The 15939-nt window shown below is 40.8% G+C and overlaps 1 protein-coding gene across 2 annotated transcripts in view; it reads left to right on the top strand.

Moving 5' to 3' along the window:
• Positions 1 to 13194, top strand: part of CAPN15 (calpain 15) — an 81709-nt gene extending 68515 nt beyond the window's left edge. For both annotated transcript variants that reach the window (XM_053694810.1, XM_053694809.1), the window contains exons 11-12: positions 2967 to 3145; positions 8816 to 13194. In XM_053694810.1, the coding sequence (XP_053550785.1) occupies positions 2967 to 3145; positions 8816 to 8993 (357 nt within the window). In that variant the 3' untranslated portion in view covers positions 8994 to 13194. The remainder of the gene's footprint in view (positions 1 to 2966; positions 3146 to 8815) is intronic.
• The last annotated feature ends 2745 nt before the right edge of the window (positions 13195 to 15939 follow it).

Here is a 15939-nt window from a genome sequence, read left to right as displayed (position 1 = left end):
TATTCTGGAACTGAGAGCGATATTCAATGCTCTCAAGGCTTGGCCTCAGCTAGCGAGGGCCAAGTTCATACGGTTTCAATCAGACAACATGACAACTGTTGCGTACATCAACCATCAGGGGGGAACAAGGAGTTCCCTGGCGATGGAAGAAGTGACCAAAATCATTCTATGGGCGGAGTCTCACTCCTGCCACCTGTCTGCTATCCACATCCCAGGAGTGGAAAATTGGGAAGCGGATTTTCTGAGTTGTCAGACATTGCATCCGGGGGAGTGGGAACTCCATCCGGAAATCTTTGCCCAAGTCACTCAACTGTGGGGCATTCCAGACATGGATCTGATGGCCTCTCGTCAGAACTTCAAAGTTCCTTGCTACGGGTCCAGATCCAGGGATCCCAAGGCGGCTCTAGTGGATGCACTAGTAGCACCTTGGACCTTCAAACTAGCTTATGTATTCCCGCCGTTTCCTCTCATCCCCAGGCTGGTAGCCAGGATCAATCAGGAGAGGGCGTCGGTGATCTTGATAGCTCCTGCGTGGCCACGCAGGACTTGGTATGCAGATCTGGTGAATATGTCATCGGCTCCACCATGGAAGCTACCTTTGAGACGAGACCTTCTTGTTCAAGGTCCGTTCGAACATCCGAATCTGGTCTCACTCCAGCTGACTGCTTGGAGATTGAACGCTTGATCTTATTGAAGCGAGGGTTCTCAGATTCTGTTATCGATACTCTTGTTCAGGCCAGAAAGCCTGTAACTAGAAAGATTTACCACAAAATTTGGAAAAAATATATCTGTTGGTGTGAATCTAAAGGATTCCCTTGGGACAAGGTTAAGATTCCTAAGATTCTATCCTTCCTTCAAGAAGGATTGGAAAAAGGATTATCTGCAAGTTCCCTGAAGGGACAGATTTCTGCCTTGTCTGTGTTACTTCACAAAAAGCTGGCAGCTGTGCCAGATGTTCAAGCCTTTGTTCAGGCTCTGGTTAGAATCAAGCCTGTTTACAAACCTTTGACTCCTCCTTGGAGTCTCAACTTAGTTCTTTCAGTTCTTCAGGGGGTTCCGTTTGAACCCTTACATTCCGTTGATATTAAGTTATTATCTTGGAAAGTTTTGTTTTTGGTTGCAATTTCTTCTGCTAGAAGAGTTTCAGAATTATCTGCTCTGCAGTGTTCTCCTCCTTATCTGGTGTTCCATGCAGATAAGGTGGTTTTACGTACTAAACCTGGTTTTCTTCCAAAAGTTGTTTCTAACAAAAACATTAACCAGGAGATTATCGTACCTTCTCTGTGTCCGAAACCAGTTTCAAAGAAGGAACGTTTGTTGCACAATTTGGATGTTGTTCGCGCTCTAAAATTCTATTTAGACGCTACAAAGGATTTTAGACAAACATCTTCCTTGTTTGTTGTTTATTCCGGTAGAAGGAGAGGTCAAAAAGCAACTTCTACCTCTCTCTCTTTTTGGATTAAAAGCATCATCAGATTGGCTTACGAGACTGCCGGACGGCAGCCTCCCGAAAGAATCACAGCTCATTCCACTAGGGCTGTGGCTTCCACATGGGCCTTCAAGAACGAGGCTTCTGTTGATCAGATATGTAGGGCAGCGACTTGGTCTTCACTGCACACTTTTACCAAATTTTACAAGTTTGATACTTTTGCTTCTTCTGAGGCTATTTTTGGGAGAAAGGTTTTGCAAGCCGTGGTGCCTTCCATCTAGGTGACCTGATTTGCTCCCTCCCATCTTCCGTGTCCTAAAGCTTTGGTATTGGTTCCCACAAGTAAGGATGACGCCGTGGACCGGACACACCTATGTTGGAGAAAACAGAATTTATGTTTACCTGATAAATTACTTTCTCCAACGGTGTGTCCGATCCACGGCCCGCCCTGGTTTTTGAATCAGGTCTGATAATTTATTTTCTTTAACTACAGTCACCACGGTATCATATGGTTTCTCCTATGCAAATATTCCTCCTTAACGTCGGTCGAATGACTGGGGTAGGCGGAGCCTAGGAGGGATCATGTGACCAGCTTTGCTGGGCTCTTTGCCATTTCCTGTTGGGGAAGAGAATATCCCACAAGTAAGGATGACGCCGTGGACCGGACACACCGTTGGAGAAAGTAATTTATCAGGTAAACATAAATTCTGTTTTTTGTTTTTTAATTTGCATGAAAACTTTGTTTTTACTTCCATGCTCAAAACATGTATGTACTGCAGCTGTAACATGCTTAGAAATCTTTTTGCATGGAAAAGGGCTGTTATATGGAAATTAACAGGAAGTGCATGTTTGTGCACAACTGATATGCAACGCTCTATAACTCCTTCTTTTGCTTTGTCTTTACAAGCATATAAATAGACAGCAGCTGTTTTCAGAAGAGGAGGAAGAAGTATATTAAAAAAGAATGTTTAATTTAAAAAAAATATCCCTTTAAACTGCTACAAATAAAACCGTAACATGAATGACCCTTTAACACTGATGGTAGAAGGTAGACGATTGCAGTGTTTTACAAACAAGCAATGCAGGATCATATCCCTGACTAAATATGCTGAGAATCCTGGTGAAACGCATTGGTGTTTAAAGGGACATTCAACGCTAAATAAGTGCTTAAAACAATGTATTCAAAGCAAACGTTAACCTGAGAGCAACGTTTAAATATATTTTTAAAAACTATTTTAGTTGTTTAAATATTAAATAAATAATTGTAACGGTCTAGTCTCCATATTGTGTTGGGTGCCACCATATTATAACCTAGGTTTTAACTTACCTCTATAATTGATAACAATTTGGGACACTTATAACGGAGTTATTGGAATAACAATCTCAAAATGTTTAAAGTGGTATTTGTTAAGTTGTGTTGAATAAAGCAGTAGCGGCTGTCCGCTAGTATTGCATTGAGAGCGCATAGGATGATATCCAGCGTGTTTTGACTCTTATGACCTGTGTTATAACTAACCTTTATCTTCATAATCTGCAGGGTCGTGAGGGTATGACTTGTTACTACCTGACTCACGGATGGGCTGGTCTCATTGTAGTTGTGGAAAACCGGCATCCCAAGGCTTATCTACACATCCAGTGTGACTGTACAGATAGCTTTAATGTGGTGTCCACCAGAGGGAGTCTCAAAACTCACGACAGTGTCCCACCTCTGCACAGGTGAGTGCGAAATAATGTCATATGTCTTGTTGCCAATCCCTACTCAACACGGACATCATGCAGTGTTGTCTATGTGTCCAAAGTTATGCTAATTCCAACCATTTCACATTTATTTAAATGAAAGCTTATATTAATGTAAGTACATGTAGCACAGAATTTATATTAAAAATATATATATTTCCATCTAAAGGGGAGGAGACTCCACGGCTTCATTCATTACTTTTGGGAATAAAGAACCTGGCCACCAGGAGGAGGCAAAGACACCCCAGCCAAAAGTTTAAATACCTCCCCCACTCCCCTCATCCCCCAGTCATTCTCTGCCTTTCGTCACAGGAGGATGGCAGAGAAGTGCCGAAGATTCGGAGTAGTCTCTTATGGAGGGTAGTACTCTTCGAAATGGGACTGGAGTTTTAAGTAATCCTGTCAGCCTCTCAGTGAGAGCTTGGGTGAAAGTTAGAGTCCGGAGATGCAGGGAGAGTCTTTCTGCGAAACCATCCCAACTCATATTAACAGCTCCACAAGCAATCAGCGTTGACGAGTTTCGCTGCCTGTTTTCTGCACTCAAGTCCATGTCAGGAGCGATGTTTCTACTTGTCACACTTGAAGGGCCGTGTTCCTGTGTTCCACGGCATAGATTCTGGTAAGATTGTTTCATTTTTTTATACATAATGATTACACAGAAGACAGGGTCACAGTGTGGCGCCTTTTATCTTATGGAATCAAGGGTTAGTATTCCTGGTAAGGGGATTATTGAACGGGGGGTTTATACATGATGTTGTTTATTGTGTAATTGCTGCATTATGTGCAAGATGAGGCTCTGGCAATCGTGGAATTTTTAGGGTGACTTCCGGTTTTGGCGCGTTTTCTCCTTAGTGCAGGGGCGGTCCTGCGAGGCATTCCATGTGACCAGGAGAGGTCTCCACTTCCTCTGTTGATCAGCGACACAGGAGACAAAGCGATTTCTGTAGTCCGGGTCATAGGAGGTGGCGAGTGCCCCGGCCATTGGGGTATAAAGGTGCCTGTTTATTAAGTTTATCTAGTCCATAACAGCGCAAGCTATGGATGACTCTGACGTGTTAGAGGGTACTCCTTTAACAAAGTCTCATTCCTGAAGCAAGTGCTGGCTACTCTGGAGGTTCCGGAACCAAAGCTTCCGGAGGAGTCTTCAATTCCTAAGCTTGATAAGGTATACGAGGACAGGGTGGTGCCTCAGACCTTCCCGGTTCCTGTTAAGATGGCTAATATCATTAAGAATGAATGGGAGTGATTAGGTTCTTCCTTTTCCCTTTCTTCTTCCTTTAAGAAACTGTTCCCCGTCCCGGACTCTCAACTCAAGCTGTGGGGGACTGTCCCTAAGGTAGAGGGTGCTATTTCTACGCTCGCGAAGCGGACAACTATTCCTCTCGAGGATAGTTCGTTGTTTAAAGAGCCCATGAATAAAAAGTTGGAAAACATGTTAAAGAAAATGTTTCGGCACACGGGTTTGTTTTTCAACCGGCAGCGGCTGTAGCCATGGTTGCCGGAGCTGCAACATATTGGGGTGAATCCATGTGTGATATGGTCGAGAGGGAGACTACCATTGACGAGATACAGGATAAGATTAAGACGTTGAAGGTTGCCAATTCTTTCATATGTGACGCCAATATGCAAATTATTCGCCTGGGCTCTGTGGCTAAAATCATGGTCTTCGGGCATGACCTCTAAGTCGAGACTGTAGTCCCTACCTTTTCAAGGAACGCTTTTGTTCAGTCCAGGATTGGATTCAATCATATCAACAGATACGGGAGGCAAGGGTGCTTTCCTACCACAAGATAAGAAGGCTAAGCCTAAGGGTTCTACTTTTCGTCCCTTTCGTGCGGACAAGGCCCAGCGCCAGCAGCCCGCTGCGAAAGCGGATCAGTCCAAGGGAACTTGGAAGCCTGCTCAGTCTTGGACCAAGTCCAAGCAGAACAAGAAGCCCGCCGAGACAAAATCGGCATAAAGGGGCGGCTCCCGACCGGTCTCCTGACAAAGTAGGGGGTAGATTGTCTCTCTTCTCCGAAGCCTGGTTGCAGGATGTTCAGGATCCTTGGGTTCTGGAGGTTGTCGCCCAGGGTTACAGGATAGGATTCAGGTCCCATCTGCCCAGGGGCAGATTTTCCTGTCAAACCTGTCTTCAAGACTGGAAAAGAGAGAGGCCTTTCTAGAATGTGTGAGGGATCTCTCCTCTCTAGGTGTTATCGTACCAGTACCCCAAGCAGAAAGGGGTCTAGGGTACTATTCAAGTCTTTTTGTGGTTCCAAAGAAGGAGGGCACATTCCCGCCCGATTCTGGACCTAAAGTGTTTAAACAAGTTTCTGGATGTTCCATCATTCAAAATGGAAACTATCAGATCGATTCTGCCCCTAGTTCAAGAGGGGCAGTTCATGACGACAATAGACTTGAAGGATGCTTACCTTCATGTTCCAATTCACAGGGCTCACTTCAAGTTCCTAAGATTTGAGTTTCTGGGCCAACACTTTGTTTGTGGTCCTTCCTTTCGGGCTGGCGACGGCCCCGCTAGTCTTCTCGAAGGTTCTGGGGGCGCTACTTGCAGTGGCCAGATCCAGGGGCATTGCTGTGGCGCCCTATTTGGACGACATCCTAGTCCAGGCGCCATTGTTTAACCTCGCAGAGGATCATTCGAGGGCTGCTCTTTTCTTGCTCCAATCACATTCCTGGGCACAATAATAGACTCTATGTCCATGAAAATATTTCTTACAGATCAATGACGCCGGAAGATTGCGTCCACCTGTCATGCAATTTTAGTCCTCCTCAAGCCCTTCGGTGGCTCAGTGTATGAAGATGATCGGTCTCATGGTCTCCAGCATAGATGTCATCCCCTTCGCCAGGTTCCATCTCAGAGCTCTTCAACTGTGCATGTTGAGACAGTGGAACGGCGATCATTCAGATCTATCACAGCGGATATCCATGGATGCTTGGACCAGGGACTCCCTCTCTTGGTGGATCAGTCCGGAGTATCTGTCCCTGGGGACATCCTTCTTGAGACCGTCCTGGAAGATTGTGACCATGGACGCGAGTCTCGCAGGATGGTTAGCTGTTTGGGGTGCCAGGATGGCACAAGGAAAATGGACCCGGGAGGAGTCTCTCCTTCCGATAAATATTCTGGAACTTCAAGCAATTTACAATGCTTTGAGGGCGTGGCCTCCTTTGGGGTAGTTTGGCTTCATCAGATTCCAGACTGACAACATTACGTTGGTGGCTTACATCAACCATCAGGGGGTACGAGGAGCTCCCTAGCAATGAGGGAGGTGTCTCAGATTTTGGAGTGGGCGGAGTCCCACAGCTGCTCGCTTTCAGCGATCCACATTCAAGGGGGAACGCCAGAGATAGATCTGGGGAATGCCAGACATAGATCTCATGGCGTCCAGACTCCATTACAAGCTACCCCGATGCGGGTCGAGATCGAGGGATCCCCAGGCAGAGCTGATAGATGTCTTAGCGGTGCCTTGGGGTTTCAGCCTAGCTTAAATTTTTCCACCGTTACCACTTCTACCTCGTGTAGTGGCATGTATCAAACAGGAGCGAGCTTCTGCCATCCTGATTGCTACATTGTGGCCGCGGAGGACGTGGTTTGCGGATCTGGTGGGGATGTCATCCTCCGCCATGGCGGTTACCCTGTCGCAGGAATCTACTGGAACAGGGTCCCTTTTAGCATCAAAATCTTGTTTCTCTGAGGCTGCGTGGAGATTAAACTCTTAGTCTTAGCCAAGAGAGGTTTTTCTGAGAGTGTGATTGACACTTTAGTTCAGGCAAGGAAACCGGTCACTCGTCGCATCTACCATAAGGTGTGGAGGACTTACTTGTCCTGGTGTGAGAAGCATGGATATCCTTGGCACAAGGTGAAGGTATCCAGGATTCTGTCCTTTCTCCAGGAGGGTTTGGAGAAGGGTCTTGCCGCTAGTTCCTTAAAGGGAGAGATTTCAGTCTTTATTATCAGTCTTGTTGCACAGGAGACTCGCTGAGCTTCCTGACATTCAATCGTTCGTTCAGGCTCTGTCTAGAATCAGGCCTGTCTTTAGGTAGTCTGCTCCCCCATGGAGCTTAAACTTGATTCTTAAGGTATTGCAGAGGGTTCCGTTTGAGCCTATGCATTCCTGTTGGCTATTGCATCAGCACGCAGAGTATCTGAGCTCGCTGCCTTGCAATTTCGAGCCTCCTTACCTGGTTTTTCATACGGATAAGGCAATTCTTCGCACCGGTTTGGGGTTTCTTCCCAAGGTGGTGTCTAGCTGTAACATTAATCAGGAAATAATTGTTCCTTCTTTGTGTCCTAACTCTTCGTCTTCTAAGGAGATGTTACTTCAAAATCTGGATGTGGTTCGTGCCTTGAAGTTCTACAAAGGATTTTAGACAGTCTACATCTCTTTTTGTGGTGTATTCCGGGAAGCGCAAGGGTCAGAGGGCCTCTTCTACTTCTTTGTCTTTTTGGTTGAGAAGTTTAATTTGCTTGGCCTATGAGACAGCGGGACATAAGCCTCCTCAGAGGATCACGTCTCATTCAACTAGAGCTGTGGCTTCGTCTTTGGCCTTTAAGAATGAGGCCTCTATGGAGCAGATTTGTAAGGCAGCTACCTGGCCCTCCTTACACACTTTTACAAAGTTTTACAAATTTTGACTTTTTTGCTTCTGTGGAAACTGTTTTTGGGAGCAAGGTTTTACAGACTGTGGTGCCCTCAGATTAGGGTCCGCCTTTTTCCCTCCCGGTTTCATTCAGTGTCCTCTCTAGCTTGGGTATATGTTTCCCAAAAGTAATGAATGAAGCCGTGGACTCTCCTCCCCTTTTATATGGAAAACATAAATTATTCTTACCTGATAATTTAATTTCCATCGCGGGGAGGAAAGTCCACGGCTCCCGCCCGTAACTCTGGTGGGCGGACCTAAATTTAATTTATCTTCTGGCACCTTTTATACCGTGATATTTCTCCTACTGTTCCTTGTTCCCTCGGCAGAATGACTGGGGGATGAGGGGAGTGGGGGGAGGTATTTAAGCCTTTGGCTGGAGTGTTTTTGCCTCCTCCTGGTGGCCAGGTTCTTTATTCCCAAAAGTAATGAATGAAGCCGTGGACTCTCCTCCCCATGATGGAAATGAAATTATCAGGTAAACATAATTTGTTATTTCAATTGCATAGTATTTTACAGAAATACTAAACCTAGGTAGGCTCATATGCTAATTTCTAAGCCCTTGAAGGCCAGCCTGTTATCTCAGTGCATTTTGACAGGTTTTTACAGCTAGATGGCATTAGTTCATGTGTGTCAAATAGATAACATTGTACTCACACCTGTGGAGTAACTTATGGGAGGGCACTGATTGGCTAAAATGCAAGTCTGTCAAAAGAACTGAGATAAGGGGGCAGTCTGCAGAGGCTTAGATGCAAGGTAATCACAGAGGTAAAAAGTGTATTAACATAACTGTGTTGGTTATGCAAAACTGGGGAATGGGTATTAAACTGATTTATCTATCTTTTTAAACAATAACACTTCTGGAGTAGATTGTCCCTTTTAACTTACGTTTCCTGCTGGTTCCTATCCAACTTGCAATTCCCAACTTCTTTCTCAATATTTTTTGCCATTCTGAAAATAATTTATCACTTTTTTTTTCTTTTCACTGATCGTTTTCTGCACTTCCAGACAGGTGCTGGTCATCTTGTCTCAACTAGAGGGCAATGCTGGATTTTCAATCACTCACCGACTGGCTCACCGTAAAGCCAACCAGGCGTTACTTAATGACTGGATGTCTAGCAAAGGTACCCACAGCCCCCCACTATCCTCTGAGGTGTCTGGCCTTCATGGTCCACGACCTCTCTGACGCCAGACTACAACAGGACTAAAACTTGGAAAATTAGCTGCTCTGCACAGGTATACTGGGAACACTTTACAGACTAAACACTTAATGAAGATGACACTTGAATACTACTCAGGACGTTGTGTGAACAGGCCTCTGTCTTCACACATTTCTAAGTGATTACTCTGTTATTCTAGAAAACCCTCAAGGTAAACATTAGTTTTTGTTAACTTTCCTCTTCATCTTTTAAAAAATCAGATCTCGTTTATATTTGTTTTTTCCCAACACGCTACACAACAGGGTCTGTTTGTCTAAAACATCTTGTTAATTTTGTTAAAGCACTTTGAGATAACTGAATGGTTAAAAGTAGAATACCAGCATAAAAGGACACTAACCTTTAGGAATGAACAGTGCTGTTAGAAGTCATATGAAGAAGTATTGTGTGTGATTCTCACTTTCTTTTTCACTTACTGTTTTTTGTTGTTTTTTTTTTGTTTTTTTATTGAAGGCCATTAGTGCTTAGACACTACTCTGCTATTTTATTTGTACATGCACAGCCACCTTATCCCAGGGAACATAGAATGTTTAAAGGGGCATTCCAATGTAATCCTAATATTCTCCAATTTGATTTTATTATTGCATTAAATTGGTTTGTTAAGTATGTGTTAAACGCCTGCAAAGTGGTTGAAAACCCTTGTTATAGTCATGCTCCTGTTTTAATCCCGAGCACGACTTGTCCGGTGATTGGATGATACATGTGTATGCCACCTCTTGATTGGCTTATGGGCTGTGTCCTCCCGAAGAATGGCAGTGCATTGCAACTCCTGAGCTGGAGTTTGAATATGTGTTTGCATGTTTAAACACATAGTTAAGTCAGAATTCATGCAATAATAAAATATTTAATAGAATTTTGTTAATGTCCTTCTGTTTTTTATGATTATTTTATTTTGGTCGTCTTTGGGATTCTGATGTAGAAATGGCTGCTCTTTCACATCACTTGCCAGTCATAGTTTGGAGAAAAGGTAAATGTTAGGTTTCTATTTAAAATATGTTTCCTAAGAGATCATCACACATAATGACTTCTTTATATGAAATCTGTTAATACAGTGATATTTTATTATGTACTTTTAGGTCTAAGTAAATCAAGAACATCCAAAAAAAATGTATATGATTAATCTGCTTTAAGGTACGTTAATTAAACTTCTTTTTCAAACATAGAGCAGAGAACACAAAAATACATTGTTTTTTTAATGGAATTTGAATTTAATTATTTTTCTAAGAAAAGAAATTCAGACAATTCAATGGGCCAAGAAAAATGTAATTCTCATCAGATAGTTGGTAAATTATAACTTGACAAGAAATCCATAAAGATGTAAAAAAAAAGTTGACTGCTGTTCATACACTAAATCCAGTGACATTCGGATGCAATAATTCCGCATGTTAATTCATTACAGTTTGCAATTGATGTATCACTGACCCAGAAAGGTGTTAATCATGTAGGTAACGTCCCATTGGGGAGTACTTGAGCTCCCAAGTAACCAATCGAGAGGGTTATTAGCAAAAGCTACAAATCACCAGACATGCACTGCTGCTGTATCTTCAGATGGACTTTACTTATGTGTTTAACCTCTTTGCAGGGATTTAACATTTAGAGTTCTTGAAGGTCAGCCGTGCAACAATTGCATCATGTGACCAATTAGACAATGTAATTATTGCACTGTTCCTTTAAAGGGACATAAAACCCAATTTTTTTGTTTCCTGATTTAGAAAGCACATGCAATTTTAAATAACTTTCCTATTTACTTCTATTATCTAATTTGCTTCATTCTCGTGTTATAATTTGTTGAAAATCATATCTAAATAGGCTCACTAGCTGCCGATTGGTGGCTGCACATAGATGCCTTATTTCTTCAATAAAGGATATCTAAAGAATGAAGCAAATTAAATAATAGAAGTAAATTGGAATGTTGTTTAAAATTGTATTCTCTATCTGAATAATGAAAGATGAAATTTGGGTTTCATTTCCCTTTTTAAGGCTATAGAATCATTTCTGTTGGAGGACGTAGCTATAATCAGCCCTCTAGAACAGTGTCATATATTAAGTCTATAATGGTTTATAAAGATTTTTGAGTTTGAAATTCATGTTCAAATGTTCCCCTATCTCCTGACATTTCATTTTCAAATTTATTGGAAAGACACAATGTCTGTATCAGGTGACAACACGGCCGTCTTGTTTTTTTTTTTTACTTGATGACTTGGGCTTCCAATTACTCAAGGATTCCCAAGCACTTGCATATGGTACAAAACCAGTACTGGATTCTGGGATATCAGATTGCCGCTTTAATATTTCTAGTCTCAGGGAAACAAGGGCTTGTCATCACTTCCTGTCCCAGACAGGATACCTGCTTCTTGTGTGCCCCTTTCTTATTTGTTCAACTAAAAATGCATTATTTCTATTGTTTTGTATTGATGTATACGTGACGAACTGTAAATCACTGTACAAAAGACACCTGCTATAGTAGGGGTGGGAAGAGAAGTTAAAAGGACATAAAATGCTAACATTTTCATACTGGTAATACATAAATACAGTGTATATATATATATATATATATATATATATATATATATATATATTTATCCAGAGAGGTAAAAGCACTCACAGTAACACCTTTTGTATATGAATCAATCTAGCTTGCCCGGGGTGCTTTAAAGATATAGCATATTCATCCAAAAGTAAAAAGCACTCACTGGGTCTTTGTATAAACAGACAAGTTTAATGTGACGTTTCGGGGTTGCCCCCGTCTTCAGACAACTTCTTACAGACAGAATACATAACTCACCCTTTATAGCCGTGACCCACTCCCAAATGTGTCCCTGACGATGGCGTACCGGAAGTCAGACAGCCGCGCTGTGAACCACCGCGTCATCGGTTGTCATGGCAACCAGGACACCCATCGGCAGTCTATATGTGAAAGTAAAAACAACACTGCATAAACGCAATGACAGGAGTGTGTGTGACCAAAAGTTCCAAACGATTATGGCAGAATTACATGGAAAGTAGCAACAATGTTTGAAGGGAATAACGAAAAATAACAAAAAATATTTACATAAACAAAACTGGCTAAAAACTGGCTAATGTCCCATTAAACTTGTCTGTTTATACAAAGACCCGGTGAGTGCTTTTTACTTTTGGATGTATGTGTATATATATATATATATATATATATATATATATATATATTTTACCTATCTAAAACAAAGAAGTGCGTTTTTATGTCCTGTTAACATTCATAGCCAAGAGAGAGTTGACTTTACTGGATTGTACATATTTCACTCCTGGAAACTCCATCTCTAGGAACTTAACAGTTCAGTAAAACTAACTTTAATTTGTTTTTGTTTTTTTACCAGTCATTATACTTGATCTTATATTTGCGTACATGGGATATAACTTGTAAAAAGTGCTGCATAAAGTATATAGCTAAATTTCACTTACGTTTATTTTGATAGTGTTTAATGTCTCTGCATCTGCTAATCCCTGTCAGTACTAGTGTCTATTTTTCAAGGCGATTAAGTGAATACTTTCCGCAAATAAAATAATAAATTCTACATAAAAGTGTACCTCCAACCTCTAATCACGATACATTCTGTTTCTACATAGTTTGTGTAAAACCGTCCTCAGAAGATTGTGAGCAAAAGAGATCTGATGGCTAAAATTTTGTTCTTGGCTCAAAAACCTATTTGTTTTTTTAATTTAAATTATTGACAACATTTGTATATTCCCATCCTAGGATTTGTATTTTAAATTGTCAATTGCTTGTGTACGGATATGGATACATGCATGAATTTGCGCAAATGTTTGCAACCCATGTGGCATTAAAGGGCCTTAGTTTGTTTTCCATACAACACAATTGCATAAAGGGATAATCAGACCTGCTGTAAACTTAATTCCCTTCTTTCTCTCTGTCTACCAGATCTTGAAAATATTTGAAATATTGTATATATTGTTCAGATGTAAGAAGTCAGAATGCTATTTTATCAACTTATATACTCAGATTGTATAGATAGATTAACTTCTTTTCTGCCAGAAGGTCCTGCAACAATTGTGATATATAGTAAATAGGTTGCAGGCCCTTCTTGCAGAGTAGTGGTTAAAACATTTTTGGAAGCGCTGTGCTCCCATCTCAGGTTCTTTCGGACCAAATAAAGATTTTGTTTTTTAAAGAAATGTTTGTTGAGTTTTACTTTTGCGTGTTTCTCTAAATGTACGCATCTTTGCGTGTTTCTCTAAATGTACGCATCTTTGCGTGTTTCTCTAAATGTACGCATTTTGCGTGTTTCTCTAAATGTACGCATTTTGCGTGTTTCTCTAAACGTACGCATCTTTGCGTGTTTCTCTAAATGTACGCATTTTGCGTGTTTCTCTAAACGTACGCATCTTTGCGTGTTTCTCTAAACTTACGCATTTCGACTGGTTGCATCAAAGCTTTATTAGGAAGATTTTATTAGTAAATACTGAAACCCAAATATGTGTATTTTGAAATATTGTAGAACAATTTTAAATGGATGTTAAAAATTCTTATAAAAACTTATTTTAAATATATTTTAATAACCATTTTACCATACACCATGTAGGCATCCATGGCATCTCAAATTATTAATGGATTAAAAAATATTAATAAACTTTGGAACTAGGTGTAATCCTGTGATTACCCAGCAGAGGTAGCTATTGCAGCACAAACTAAGATTGCAAACTGCTGTGTAGGACATCCTTATAGCTGTATAACTAAATTGTATATGTTGCCTTCCCACTGACATCCGGGAGTTAATTAGTACTGTTTTACTAAGGGACAGATTCAATTAGGCTTGCAAGTTAACCTCTCAACTGCCAAAGAGGGAAATCGCTGGTTATAGTCAGCACCAAGTAGTTACTACAATCCTATGGCTTAAAGAGACATAAAACAGTATGAACTAACATAAGTTTCTAAATATATAATGCAGCCAAAGCTTACCTGCAAAACCCCCATTAACCCCTTTAATTCAGGCATAGTTTTGTTTGCAACAAGTTCCCCCTGGGCATTTCCATATATGGAAGATGCTATTCAGGGCAGTTTCTACAGAATGCACTCATGCACGGTAGGGGGTAGAGTCACATGACACCTGAGTGAAGCAGTGCACAGTATAATGCTAAAGCTTTCACAAAGCATGTGACATTATCCCCATGGAAACAAGCAAGCCTCTTGGCAACAAACAATAGCAGTACCTGCTGTCCCTCATCAACCCCCCCCCCTTGCTTGCATAAGTAATTATCCTCACATGCTCACTTTGTTATATGATGGAAAAAGGTTTGGAGTAGGACACTGATAAGGGGGGTGGAGCAGGCTACATTTGGCAACACTAAAGTGTAATTTTGCAGATTTTTGGACATTTTATTAAAATATTTATGCTTTTTTTCACACATTTTTTCCTCAGTTCACCCTTTTATAATATGCACATAACTCAAAATGTTTTAAGGCACTTTAAAGGTAGGTTTGCTTTAAGGGACATTACACTCGTCATAACAGCAGAACTTTCTGGATAAATATTACCGCTATTGAGTTCATATTTCAAGTCCAAAGTTATTTTGTAATGTTAGAGCGTTATTCTGTGGTGTGCGTTAACATCTGCATGTTGGTTAGCGCAGCTGCACTAGATCTCACCTATTTATGTTGGGTATTGCTTGAGTGCTAAACTGCTGGTGCACAAGTAGGGGAGTAGTTCTGTGCTATAATATTAATAATAAGGTCTCAAAAAAAGAGCTAAATTTGACAGTCGTATTTTGGAATACGCTCTAACACAACACTTAAAGGGACAGGAAACCCCATCATTTTCTTTCATGATTCTGATAGAAAATACAATTTTAAACAACTTTCCAATATACCTCTATTATTTATTGTGCTTCTTTTCATGTTATTCTTTGCTGAAAGGTTTATATATATATATATATATATATGCTCAGGAGCAGCAAAGAACCTAGGTTCTAGCTGCTGATTGGTTGCTGCATATATATACTGATTGCCATTGGCTCACCCATATGTTCAGTCAGCAACCAGTAGTGCATTGCTGCACATTCAACAAAGCATACCAAGAGAATGAAGAAATATTGATAATGCAAATAAATTTGAAAGTTGCTTAAAATTGCATATTCTATCTGAATGAAAAAAAAAATCGGGTTTCATATTCCTTTAATGTTCATTTTTATTAATTTAGTATACAAAAGCCTATGGTGGAACATAGATTTACTGACTGTAACAAAAAAAAAAGCAACACATAAGATATATTATTTCAGATGATATAAAGGCAAACAATGCAGAATCAAGTAGGGTAAGTCTGTAGGGCGTTTGATTACATAGAAAATAGTGAAATATTTTAATTTACAAGTTGACTTCTCTGGTCTCTCCTTGTTTTCCCTTTTACTTATCAGTTAATACAGTGTAACAACGTATCACAGTATTGAATTAGCAAACATTTGTACCCGTTCGCTTGTTTACGACATCTTTTAACTGAGTCTGCCACGGCTTGCGATGACGAAGGGCCATAATCTCCACTAGGGGAGGAAGGAGCATGTAATTACCTTTCCAAATCAACCCCTGGTAAACGCAAATTAATTAAGCCTCTCCCATAGACTAAAACCAACAGAATTTTGTCCAGACGTCTACATTGATTTATTAAGAAATATAATAAAATAAGATATCACACTATGTCCCACCCTAGAGGAGTCTGGTCTCAAATGAAGCCCCGCCCAATTCTTCTGCATCTCTTATGGAGTTAGTCTTTTCATGAAGATATCACAGCTACCAATTCCGCAACAATTATAGCTCCCTTCATAGCTTGCACCCAGGGCCTCCAAAATACTCAACTGAGTGTCCAGGCATTTCACTTGTGGTTCACACTGGATTTTTTTTATTTTATTAATTTGCAGGTTAATAAACAC

The sequence above is a fragment of the Bombina bombina genome, chromosome 11, assembly GCF_027579735.1.
Source record: "Bombina bombina isolate aBomBom1 chromosome 11, aBomBom1.pri, whole genome shotgun sequence".
In the NCBI taxonomy this organism is placed as follows: domain Eukaryota; kingdom Metazoa; phylum Chordata; class Amphibia; order Anura; family Bombinatoridae; genus Bombina; species Bombina bombina.
The sequence above is the reverse complement of the archived record's forward strand: the minus strand, read 5'-3'. Positions and strand labels throughout refer to the sequence as shown.